Genomic DNA, 13026 nt, shown 5'->3' with positions numbered 1-13026 from the left:
GAACCTACCAATGAAATTTAAGAAAGATCCATCTAGTACTTCTCAAGTTTAACCAATCGGCTGTTGTTGAAACTTGCTTGCAACTATCCAAAGGTAGATCCGATCATTATTATTTTTCGGGTCAGTCGGAAAATCTAAGATGGGCATCATCTCTTGTGAAATATTTCAAATTGCTTTTCCAGTGCAACTTTGACTACTGAGCTGAAATGAAACTCGATGGAAATATAAATGAACACATTTTGACAAAAGTTGTTATCTTTGGTCACTTCATGAAATTTGAACGACAGCCTTTTTTGACATAAATGTGCAATAAAGGTTTTTCATATCAACACATATTTGAAGCCTCCTTAGATCCACCATTGGAATTCAGCGGAAACTTGTCTGCAATGATAATGAAAACACATTTTTGTGAAGTACAGGATAAGTTTGAGTGAAATTGATCCCATCAAATGTGTCATTAAATGATTTACATATTTACTAGTATAAATTATGAAATTTTTGAATGTATATCAGGTTTTTCAGAAAACCTAAAAAAAAAGATACCAAGTGAATTAAAATCAAAAAAGTGATTAAAATCCAGTTTAATGTCAATGTTTCATCATACAGACACAGCAAGTATCATCATTATACAGGTAATTTAAACATATTAGCACACTCACTAATTCGTTTTATCAACCATCTCTCTCAACAGTCATATAAACTGAGTTACTAATCAACAGCATCTCCTCTGATACTCTGATTAGTGCTATACAGAAAGTCAGTACAACAGGAAAAGTGATATACAAAAATACCACCATTCATACAATAAATATGCATTATATCACATCACTAACTCGAGTTATCTCCCATTAATTAGAGTAATAATAATGCCTTAACGTAACAACAACAAAAATGACATTTTCCAACTGTCAAAATTTTATGGCTTCCTGCATCTAAAGCTTCACACGTTTGAAGAGTGTGTACTATTATCATTTGGACCTATTGACATTTTGACCTATTGACATTTTGATTTTACTAAGACATGAAAATGATCTAAAATCATACAATGTCTCCACATTCACATACAATTTAATGCCTTCATTCTCCCTGATCATGTGATGTCGTCTAACCCAATGAGCACTAACATCTTTAAAACTTCACTGACAATGTAAAGACTATTATGCAATGCAAGGTACAATCCCAAGACAATGTAAGATTATCAAATTCCTAGACATTGTATTATCTTAACACCCCATGACAACATTAAGATTTTGAAATCCTAGACACTGTAATGTTTTCAAATCTAAAGACTTTGTTGTGTCTTTACACATACAAGATCCTCACATAGACTCAAACAATGTATGGTACATGATGTCTTAAAACTCCCATAAAATACAAGACATCACACCCAAAGACAATACCATTTCTGCATTCAAACACATCCCAAGAAAATACAATGTCTGTATTCACATATATATACATGGTATCACAGCTAAATCTGCTGGTGCTCATTCATCCTACATTGTAAATATACACATATGCTGTCAATTGAATTTGGTAAATCATTTAGCACAAATCACAATAAAAATTTAATAATTACTGCAATTTGATGGTACAAAATTTAATTAGTCTGATAAAATTGCATCCTAAATTCTTCAAGATGAAAGTAAATCATCAAATACATTTTACAGAATAACCTTCTATATGAACTGCCATCAGAAAAAAAACAGGACATTATTCAGACTAGTCGTATATCAGAACTCTTGAAAATAATCTACTTGTCAATGAGAACTGCAAGTACTGTAAAAAAATACAGGCCTACTCCTGAAATGGTTTTAAAATGCAATTCTAACACAATTTTTAATGCCATAGAGTTACACTGAAAAGAAGAATCCTTACAAAAATGATTTTCTTTACTGTAAAAAAAATCTCCACCAGGTATCTATCAGAATTATTACGTTTTAATAACTTTATAAACTAAGTACATACTGGTATGCTGTGTTAAATCAATATGATATCAATGGAAGCTGTAAAATTTGTTTTAATAAATTCAAAAATATTTCTCTAAAAATAATGTCTGGGTATTTATTGGTGGCAATGTGCATATAAATCAAATTAAATATTATATAGAAATCTAGCAAGACAATCAACATCATACAGCACCTTCACCTTATCCCTATTAGCACACATGTGATAAACAGTTATAACTGCACATAAATCAGCTACTGGTACAAGTAATAACAATAACTACAAACATAAATCCAAGGACCTTTGTTACTGACAGGCTGAAGGTCCAAAATATTACTCGGGCACACTTCCAAAGGAGGTCAACAAAAAAATATCAAGCTGAAGTGTAGTGATGTCTTGTGCGTTTGTTTTCTTTACATCTACCAACAGTCCAAAAGCAGTTGTTTTACTGTAGCTAACAAGTACATGTTCCATTACTAAATCAATAAATTTAAGTATACCTGGGAGAAAAAACATTTAGATTTGTTGTTTGTCAATATAGAGACCTATATTTCTGCACGGATGTCGTCTATATCTGGACCAACTCTTAGCTACACTACTAAATATAAGATTACATACAAAAGTTCTCAACACTGCTGTTTAGCTTTTGGTTTGTCCAGTATTCATGAAACATCCAAAACGAAATTTAATGAGTAATGGGATCTCACATATTTCTAGACAAAATGTAACTCATTTAAACACACATAGTTTGATACCATTACACTTCTACAAGATAACAGAGAAAACATTTTGACAATAGGAAAACTTCCCTACTTGGACACAAATAATTGTGACATTACCCTACTGATAATGTTCTCATTAACAAGATTTAGTGTATATATACATACACAAAAATAATATGTTTTTAGGGAATCGAAATACAAATTTATTATTTTCCCATCAGGAAGATTCCAATATCAATCACAAGACATGCTTTTCATACTTGATGTGAACCTAATCACTGATTCCAATATGAAGCAGGGAAAATTCCAATGTGTCGTACTTAAATTATGACTTCGCTGGAGTTCAACTAAGATGGCACAATCAATAATATATAGTGTATATAAGATGCTTTAGATTTAAACATGATATTATTGAAATTATAACGAAATGAAAAAACAAAACAGGTATGTTTATAATTTCTGATATTAACAGACTATGATAAATAATGACTTTAATTCATTCTTGTAAAGCCTGACCTGTTTTAAAATCAAATGGAAGTGATGCAGTAGATGTGAAATAGCAGCGGAATAGACAGTTACTGATTACCTGATTTTCATCAGTGAGTTCTCAGAAATCCTCCCACATTATGACACATGAACGCTTAACACAGGGTCAACATGAATGATTGTCATAGTTTAAAAAACACTTAATTCATGTCAAAGTTCATTGATTTAACAGATAAAGACTTCTCTTGTTACACACAATTTCTGTGTCATGATACAGATTTTCTCTTCTAAACACTTGGTCATTTTTCAATTACTAGCCTACATTGATGTCCATATAATGTTCCTATCACTATTTATTGTAATACATGTAATTTTAATTAAAGGACTGACGTCAAGTGTTTCCTTTGTGGATGGTATAATTTATGTTTTTGCTTCTTCAGACGACATTTACACAACAGTTTTTAGCCCTTATTGAGCGGTGATTAATAACTGCACATATTCAACTACAGTACAATAGTTATTTTTCTAATGTAAGAAACACTTAATCTGTTTAGCATGAGCAGACCAGCTGTTTATCATCAAATTAGAATTAATCTGTTTAACAAGAGAGTAGACTTGCAATTTCATCAGTTTAAAACAAAAGTGACTTCCATCTGCTTACCATGACAGTAGAATGTATCTGTCTATCATAAAAGTAAAATTAATCTGTTTCAAAAGATAGCAGATTTTCTGTTGAATCAAAGTACTCTAAATGTGTAGTATCCAAATGTACCAGAGATCACAATTTTCACAATAAATTGTGGTACTTCGTTATACTTAGAGGTTTTCAAAGATGCTTTTTAACCTCCTGACATTTTGGCAGGATCAAAATTACAGATATTAACTTTACTTGTATTTAAGAAAAAGTAACGATTTTACAGAATCCAGAATATTTACAATGAGAAGTTTAAAAGTTCAACAAGTTGTCTGGATGAAGGTCAGTCAGTGCTAGGACGGATCTCGAGCATCAACCACAGAAGTTGGCACCTGAACTTGCAGTCCATCCATCTCTTTGGTCACTACTACTTGACAACCCAGACGTGACCTGTAACAGAAATTAAATGCTATCATATAATTTGAAAATTGTTGAAAAATATCATATCGGTCAACATATACCAATTGTAGGACAAAGATAATCATTATTCATTTACACCAGTATTCTCTATTTTTGTTTCCAATTATTCACAGAAATTTATTTTATTTTTATAACATATGATGGAAAAGTGAAGTAATTGAAGAATTCAGAAATGAAAAGTTTTTGTACTTTTTTGACACAAAATACATAATAAGTAAAACCTATTACCCATGAATGATTGAGATAATGATATATTACAGATTGTTCGTCCACATCGAGACAAATTGACCTCCATCACATATGGGTTATTGATTCTAGAACCTAGCTAGTAGCCTAAAAGACATCTCTTTCACTATAATAGCACTTCTTTTTGAATTCACATGAAATATTGATGAGCCCAATCCTTACGTATTTGTTAAGCCATATGCCAAGTCCAGCATGTCAAGTTCTTCATCTGTGGGTTTTTCTGGTATCTTGTCATAATCCTCTTGCTTGAAGATTAGATGGCATGTGGAGCAGGCTAGTGTTCCTTCACAGGCCCCTGCAGTCAAACAGCAGAGATTTATACTTTAATATAGCACATATCTTCATGTCAAACACGCAGAGTTTATGTAATGCTGAGAACTAATACCAGTATCATAGGGATTACTGAGCTTCCTGAGGAAGAGAAGATCAAACTTACTTATGAATATACTTACTTATTTGAAAATTTGAAATGACATAAAAGAGAGTTATCTTGCCAGCTTAAATCATATGAAATGTAAGAGGCTTTAAAAGAACTGGTTCAGTAGAGCAAATTCAAATCTTCCGGGTGCACTGTTAAAGAGCACTCAATATTTCATATATGTAACAAGAGATGCCAGAGGAATCTTGCCATCCAACATTGATTCTATGCAATATTGATCTTTTCTCTACTTTTCATTTCTTTCCTTTTTTTCCAATGACCTTTGAAATCAAGGGAATCCTACACATGAAAAATCTAACAACAGTTTTTTGAAAAATATTGATAACAAACTTCAACTGTCAAAATCCAAGACAGCCACCTGTCTGAAGTTTTGTTTGACTGATCTGGCTCAAAATTGAATGGGCACAACCAGGAATAGAGGGAAACCTACACATTAAATTCCAGAAATATTTCTCTAGAAATAGGGATAAACTATTACTGTCAAAATCTAAGATGGCTGTCTGTCAGCCATATTGTTTTCTGGATCAGTCCCAAAAATGAGACAATGCACAATAAGTGACCAAAGGGAACTTACATATGAATGACCAATTGCCATCTAATATTTCTACAAAAATGGTAAGTCAAGTGATGGTTCAATTCATTTCTGTTCTTTTGTCACTTACCATATAAATCATGTAATTACATGATGAAATTGTATGTATGCCTGTATAAAGCCAACTATTGATAAGTTATCACAATAGTCCCTTTATGTGGTCACTATTCAAATTGTTACAGTGTAATTTCTTTTGTATCTGAAGACAGAGCATGGAATGCTGGTATGTGTATTGTCAAAAAGCAACACATTTTGTTCAGATAATCACACCAATACGTTTCCTGATCATTACATCAAATAAATAATTAAAATACTCAAAGATATGCTTTATAAAAACCAATGAGACGATTGCAATAAACATTACTCTGTAACTGTTTGTCTTAATACACACTCTGTGTACAACACGAACTTCTTCCACATCACATGCAGATTTGTGCTTCATCATTTAATTGACAATTTCAAACACTATCTGATATAGTTTTCATATATGTTCACAATCCAATCGATGAATGTTTTGCTCCTAGTTTTTACATGGAAACTTTGAGCATTAATATAACTATGTGAAGGAAAATAAATAATTATATGTATAGTTTGAACAATTTATATCTTCTTTGAACAGTTAAGAGGCATATACAGACAGTTAAACATTTCTTTTATATAATAGATCACAGTATTTCACTTAATGAAATTCTATGTCCAGTTACCCTTTCCACCTTAACATGACAGATACCGTGTGTTTGACACTTCATTCTTAAATCTCAAAACAATTTATACCAGCGGTATATATCTGGAAAATGACATCTTCTATTTCTTTTTGAATCAACACAAAATTTCTGTTTACAATCAGGGATCCAGGAAATAATTGTCAGGAATAAGGAAATCCTGAAGGAAAATGACAATACAGACACCAAGGTTAAAAGAAGGACCAAAGCAATCATGACCTCACTGACTGTAATTTACAGTAAACCTTCCGTCTTAACAAATATATTTAAATATTGTTGAACCTGTCTGAATTATACAAAATTATGCTTGTGAAAATAAATTAGAGTTCAAACAATTATGGTTGACATTGCCCAAAATCACGATGAAGTGTCCTAGCAAGACAGGAATTTATCGGTCAGCAATGAGATTTTCTAGTAAAAAAATATCCAATATAAAATGATTATCTTTTGAAACACTTCCTGTACTGAAGTACATGTTGATCAACTATTAAGAAATCACAGGTTTCATTTAATTCTTCATCACTTTGGAAACCATTAGGAAAAGGAACAAGCCGGTGAAAATTTCTGCTTGTATATTGGTGGAAATTAGCATTGACACATCGGTATGCCGAGTGTGGATTGAGACTTATATGACTACACATTAAAGTTTGTTAAAATCTTTATGAATCTAGCAATCACGGAGATAGTCTTGACACAATTATCTTATCAAAATGTTAAGTGAAGTAACGTCGTTCTTTGGCAAAACACATGCCGACATCCAGTGATCTACTGGTATATATATATTGATCGCTAAATTAGCTGGTAATACAGAGTTGGGGCCTCAAGTTGTGTCAGCTGGGGCGCACAATGTTGCGGCAAGATGTGAAAAAAATCATGACATCATACAAATTAAGTGACATGTATGTATATAATTTTACGCTATCAGTTGCTTATGATGGGTCATTTACAGCCTGCTACCTACAGCTTTTAATGTCAACATAAATAGTGACCACATGGAGCGATTATTTTGATGCCAAAGTCTTTCAGTAGTTAAAGGTGATGTTTCGTGGTATGTTCAAGCAATTTGAATCATAAGTGAAATAAAACTAGAAAGGGTTCGAACTATCATTAGACAATAAATTCTTGTTTTTATTGAAATATCATGTGTTCAAACTACCTGCCTATTCAAACTGAGGTTTACCGTATACAATCAAAACCTATGTACAGAAGTGATAAAACTATACACAATAACACAATAAACAGGACCATAGTATTGCTATATATATAAATCATATTAGGAATCACCAATTGTCAAACAAGATAATAATACAAAAGAAAATTGAACTAACCAAATCCATCTATATCTATATCGTTGTCGATAATAATATCCAAAAGGTTTTCTCCCACTGCAGCTGTCGTTGTGAACTTTGATCCATCACTTTCGATAAAATGTACAGTTATCCTGAAAACATAAATTCAAGATTTGTTGGTACCTGTTCATGCTGTGGTCAGGGAACTGGCCATAGTTCCACCTATATACATATTGATGTTAATGCTAACAAATAACCTTAGATGTGTATACCTTCCAGTTCTACATCGTTGTCAATAGCAGCTGTAAGAAAAGATTCACCAACTGCGACTTTGGCTTCTATTTCATCACCATCCCTGTCCATAAAGTACACTTGCACCCTGTATCACAAATACAACTTAGGTACAAATCCTATAATCATATGCACAATATCAAGGTTTGTTTTCATGTTGCTAACTAGTAAACCTATTCATGTTGTCTTCACAGGGATTTAGTAGGTATCCATCTTCACTAGAAATGAAAAGGATCATGAGGAATATCTTTTCTCTTTCCTTTTTTTTCAATTGGAAAACATGTATGTGTAACCATTACAACATGCCTGGATTATTTTGCCTTAATATTTTGTGAACATTAGTCTGATGGAGTACTACATAGAGTAACAATTCCTAATATCATTGCTACAGTTTCTACCTACTTCAGTGATTTCCAAAAGAATGTCAACATTTGTTCTAACATAGAATTGGTAAACTCACAACAAAAGTAGGCAGAATTTAATCATATAATGCTGCAGTTATTTTTGAATTACTTTGCAATTTCCTTTTAAACCTTCATCATTTACTTGTAGTTTAAAATAACAGGAGCACCTAAATGAGGGACCGTGAAAAATATTTCATTTTGGATATTCTTATGTCAGTATTATTAAAGGTTGACCAATCTTGCCCAAATCTGTATGACACATAGATATTTTTCCAAACAAGTCCATCAGATTCGTTGTGTTTGTTTCTGTTTTTCCCATACAAAGTCAGACATTACCATTCATCAAATAAGTTTCGACAATCATGCAAAATTTATCTTCACGTCGAGATAATGTCATTCTGTCAGTAAGTATGCTCCTGAAGGAACAAACCCGAGATAAAAAGGAAATGTAGCCAGTCTTGATTATTGACATTGTGGCCAAAATATAAAATTGTGTGCAACAGTATAATGAAAGACTTACGAAACAGGTTACACACTGTTATGACAATTGGAAATACGCCATGTATTTTTTTTCACAACTACCGGAATCGAAAAGTTACCCATTAACTCTCTTTCTACCATGAGCATGCTTATAATTTATCAATAAATATTACTATATACGTTTAAAACTCGATCAAATTAATCTAAAGGCTAAAAGATAAGATACCGTAATGGTGTCACGTCAAATCTGTGACAATGTCAAGAATTTCAGTCACAACTTACGTTTCTTTCTTCGGTTTAGGAACTGTTGATGAAAATCTGTGTCTGCTTGCAGAGATCCTAGGTTGTGTCTTTCTTATCAAAGCTGGAACTGTTCCTGAATTCACTCGATTAACACATGACGCAAACTTTGGAATCAAAAATCGCAAGCTACCGGCTCTGCAGGCCATTTTCTCCTCTGTGAACCTGATTGTTACAAATTACGGAAGACGTTTTCTGAAATAAATACGGAATGAGCACGCGTGGGCGCACAGACAACCAATGACTTGATACGAGTTTAAATAATCTAGCTTGTAAAGAAGAACTGTGCTATGTTTCAGGTTTTATTTCTGTATAGCATACAGTGCGGTGTATAGTTTACAATATAAGTATAATTCACTGTTTAAAATTGAATAAATTATGACACACTATCTTACGTAGTACATGCAAGTAGTATATATAATAGATTGTTTAAATGAAACACAATTCTGCATTCTAATTTAATTCGTATTCGAATTATTTCAAGAGTGCTTTGTGTATCATATATTGCCATTAAACCTATATCCAGTGTTTTAGCATATTTTTTAATATCAATAAATTTTAGTTTAAAATCAGTGGGCCCGATAAGTGTTTAGGGAGTTAGAGGTTTATGACTGTAGTGGATAAATATACTTTTTCACTCGCTAACCATTAATTTAGAATGACGTCGCACAGACAAAGTTCCTTTAAGGAAATAAAACAATGCCTTCTCGATTTTTCGAGGCAACTAAAAAGGTAGGCCTTACCACCAAGCCAGTGAGCACTCACCGTTTACACACGCTACAAAAATAGTCCATCGCATTTCAAATCATTTTCTTTTGTTCTTTACCAAAAAAAAGTCCACAACCTGAATTTTATGTGATTTTCGATTTGCTCGACAGGTGTCCCTTGTCATGACGACAATACGATCTTGTACGTTTATACATGTAAGGAAACCGTGTTAAAAAATTGGACATATCTAATTTTACCTGGATGTTTTGTATTGTTTCTGACAGCGCGTTGTTTTTACTAGATGATAAGTATATATATATAGCTTCCGTATAGCAATTTTGTTGTCAAAATATCATGGCGTCCCCTGACACATCCTGTAACTGGATACAAACGAAAATATTTATATGTGATTATAATGATAAAATATAACTGGGTTCCTAAAAAAATCACCAGTTTGCGACAAAAATGAAATATTCTGCCTCTTTTAAAATATGCATATTTATCATAGCCCTGTCTTATCTTACTACCCTTAACTTTGCCAACCCTTGAGGAAGGACGTGGCACTACTTCTGCCGTTATATCTCAACGACGTCGACAACATCTTTCTATTGTGACGGTAATTGTTCCTGTGACGTCCTGTCGATAAATCAGTGGAGTTAATGAGTTATCTAACCTTATTACATATGCATGAATTTCCATTTCACACGTAATTTATGAAACTAGTCATATAATTTGTCATTTTAGCGGGCTTTTGAACTTTCTGCATAACCAATGAAGTCATTTTTCCGACTCTGTATATATGGTTTCTATTGTGACGTCACAATTTAATCTACGAAGTTGTGACGTCATCTCATTATATGAAGTAATGTACACGAAGTAATGCGCCAAAGGTAACATATTCATTTTTTATGGAGTCATAACACAAAAAATGGAGTGTACTTTAAATAGGCCAGGAAGTGTAAGAGTACGCCCCTTTTTGTGTTATCAATCAACAGCAGATAAAAATGATAATTCAAGATAGTTATTATAATCAAATTACAGATTGCACTTAAAAACTATTTTTGGCATTTATAATGGACCCCTTTCTTTATTAACTGGCCAATTAAACTTGACGTTACACACGACGTCGATTTTTTTGTATGGGGTGATAATATGATAATAATTTCAAAATGACAAATGAAAACGATTGTTCCATAGAGAGGTTAACTAAATGGCCACACCCATTTTATAAAACGACAAACCTGTGATACTCAGTTAAGTGTTTTAAGGGGTAAAATGTAAGTGACGTTCACTCGATGAATATATCAGCTTTTGAGTTTTCAAACACTTTTTTAACAATCTGATTACATATCCGCACGCTCTTTAAAACATCAGTTTCCAATCTGCTCGATGAAAGTTTAATGTTATTCATAAGAAATAATGATAATTGATATAATTTACATTTTTGTGTTCGTATGAGAACGTGACATTACTTACTCGGATTGACATTGATTTAGTTCAGTGGCGGGTGTCATTTCTGAAGCATAAGACGCATACCTTTCCGAAACAAATGGTCTTTTTCCTTCTCGAAATTTTTCAGGATTCTCGGTGTGTTTTTTATTACTATTATTTTGCCCTAGTTTCATGGTTTTAAAGTTTGAATTCAGATTCTGTTGACATGTCGGTACTTTATTTATTGTTGCTATCATAGCATCAGGTGATATAAAAGAATAATAAAACTAATATTTCTATAACATCTACAAAAAAATAACGGTTCCTTTCCATTCCATATTTTTTATTTTTGAAAAATCACTTTAGAATCGTTTCATAAATGAAAACTCCTGTAATATACAACATACCTGTACATACTAAGTAATTTCTATAACAAATTGTCTCTGACACACCTTCTATGGTATAATGATCACTGTATAAGTAGTCCTGGACTTATCCATGAATTGGTGTGTGTATGACTGTCAAAACAATCATATTTATTAGCATATTGATGCACTACCTGTCTCTACGTTACACATTTCATTGTCCTACCTGTATTTCACCAGACTGACCTGTCAGTAATCCTATGACTGTCACTGTCTACATGTACACAGTATATGATGACATGATATGATAAAACATTTCACTTATATAATCGAGGCTATCATAACACAAGTAACCGAGAATCTCGTTAGATTTAGCAAACTGCGAAGTTCAAAAGTTTACGTTGACTGGTAGAATATCGGAATTCATTGTATCAATACATTGTAGGCCTACTGCATATGGGAATCATTGTTTTTGTTATATATCACTGGTCATTGTTTACTCTATTTAAGCTGTGCGATAGTCCATTCCACAGAGCCGGCCCGACTCTGGCAACGTACTGAATTAGAGGCGGGGACAGCACGGGAATTCTGACACCCATTCATTTGATAGTAACGCTTTGGCAAAATTGTCCTCTGTGGAATTGTCTCATACAAGTTGCTTTTCTACCAAATCTAATCATATCTACTGTTAGTGACACGACAGCAGAAGGTGTAAATACCGAACATCATAGACATGGAGTTCATGCATTTGTAACATGCATATATGAATAATTTTACAATCGTTTTCCTGGAGAAGTTTCAGGTAAAGGGTAGCTCTCAAGAATGAATGCCAAATATTAATTAAATATTCGTGTAATATTATTAAAAACACACACTAAATTTATCAATAATTTAAGATTTAATTCAATAATTTCAAGAAGTATGACGGATTTCTGTGTACATAATGTTAATTTAATTTCCTCAATGAGCGCTCCGCCCGTTCCTCTATGTATGTATAAGATAATAAGTGATATATATACACTGGGAGAGAAGATCTCAGAAAATGAAAGCGCAGTTGGTAGTACAAATTCACCGGAGCTCAGTTGGTGTGCTTTTCTATCACTCAGTGATGATTTCTGAAGATATTACACTACATACTTGTAGGATTCCTAACGATCACTGAAGACAGAAAGCCCATTAATATATCTCTCAACTTCATAACACAAAGCAATAAGTTAGAGAGAAACACAGAAATGAAAATACCATTTAGATAAGTGACAAGAATGTCTCATTTCGATTGTTGATGTTCGGGATATCAAAGAGTGTTAATAAATAAAGACGATACAATTACTGACATCATACGAGGTTTGTTAAAGAGTGCTATAACCCAAAACTACAGCAAAACCGTTACAAATGGAAAACTGGAGATCGGTTATTTTGGATCAACCCAGAATTCAAGAGTAGGGCACGTGTTTAGTACACACTACATAGGAAAGGGATTTATGACTGAA

General features: G+C 32.8%; 1 protein-coding gene across 1 annotated transcript; it reads right to left on the bottom strand.

Moving 5' to 3' along the window:
• Nucleotides 1-551: 551 nt before the first annotated feature.
• Nucleotides 552-9181, bottom strand: LOC132547953 (2Fe-2S ferredoxin-like). The gene is made up of 4 exons (XM_060211769.1): nucleotides 9015-9181; nucleotides 7830-7936; nucleotides 4678-4810; nucleotides 552-4239 (listed from the first exon to the last, which is right to left on the bottom strand). Exons 1-4 carry the CDS (start codon nucleotides 9179-9181, stop codon nucleotides 4143-4145), a joined length of 504 nt encoding a protein of 167 aa, XP_060067752.1. The 3' UTR covers nucleotides 552-4142.
• Between the last annotated feature and the right edge of the window lie 3845 nt (nucleotides 9182-13026).

Source organism: Ylistrum balloti, unplaced genomic scaffold (assembly GCF_031769215.1).
Source record: "Ylistrum balloti isolate Yb309-2 unplaced genomic scaffold, AGI_CSIRO_Ybal_v1 Utg369990, whole genome shotgun sequence".
NCBI lineage: Eukaryota > Metazoa > Mollusca > Bivalvia > Pectinida > Pectinidae > Ylistrum > Ylistrum balloti.
The sequence above is the reverse complement of the archived record's forward strand: the minus strand, read 5'-3'. Positions and strand labels throughout refer to the sequence as shown.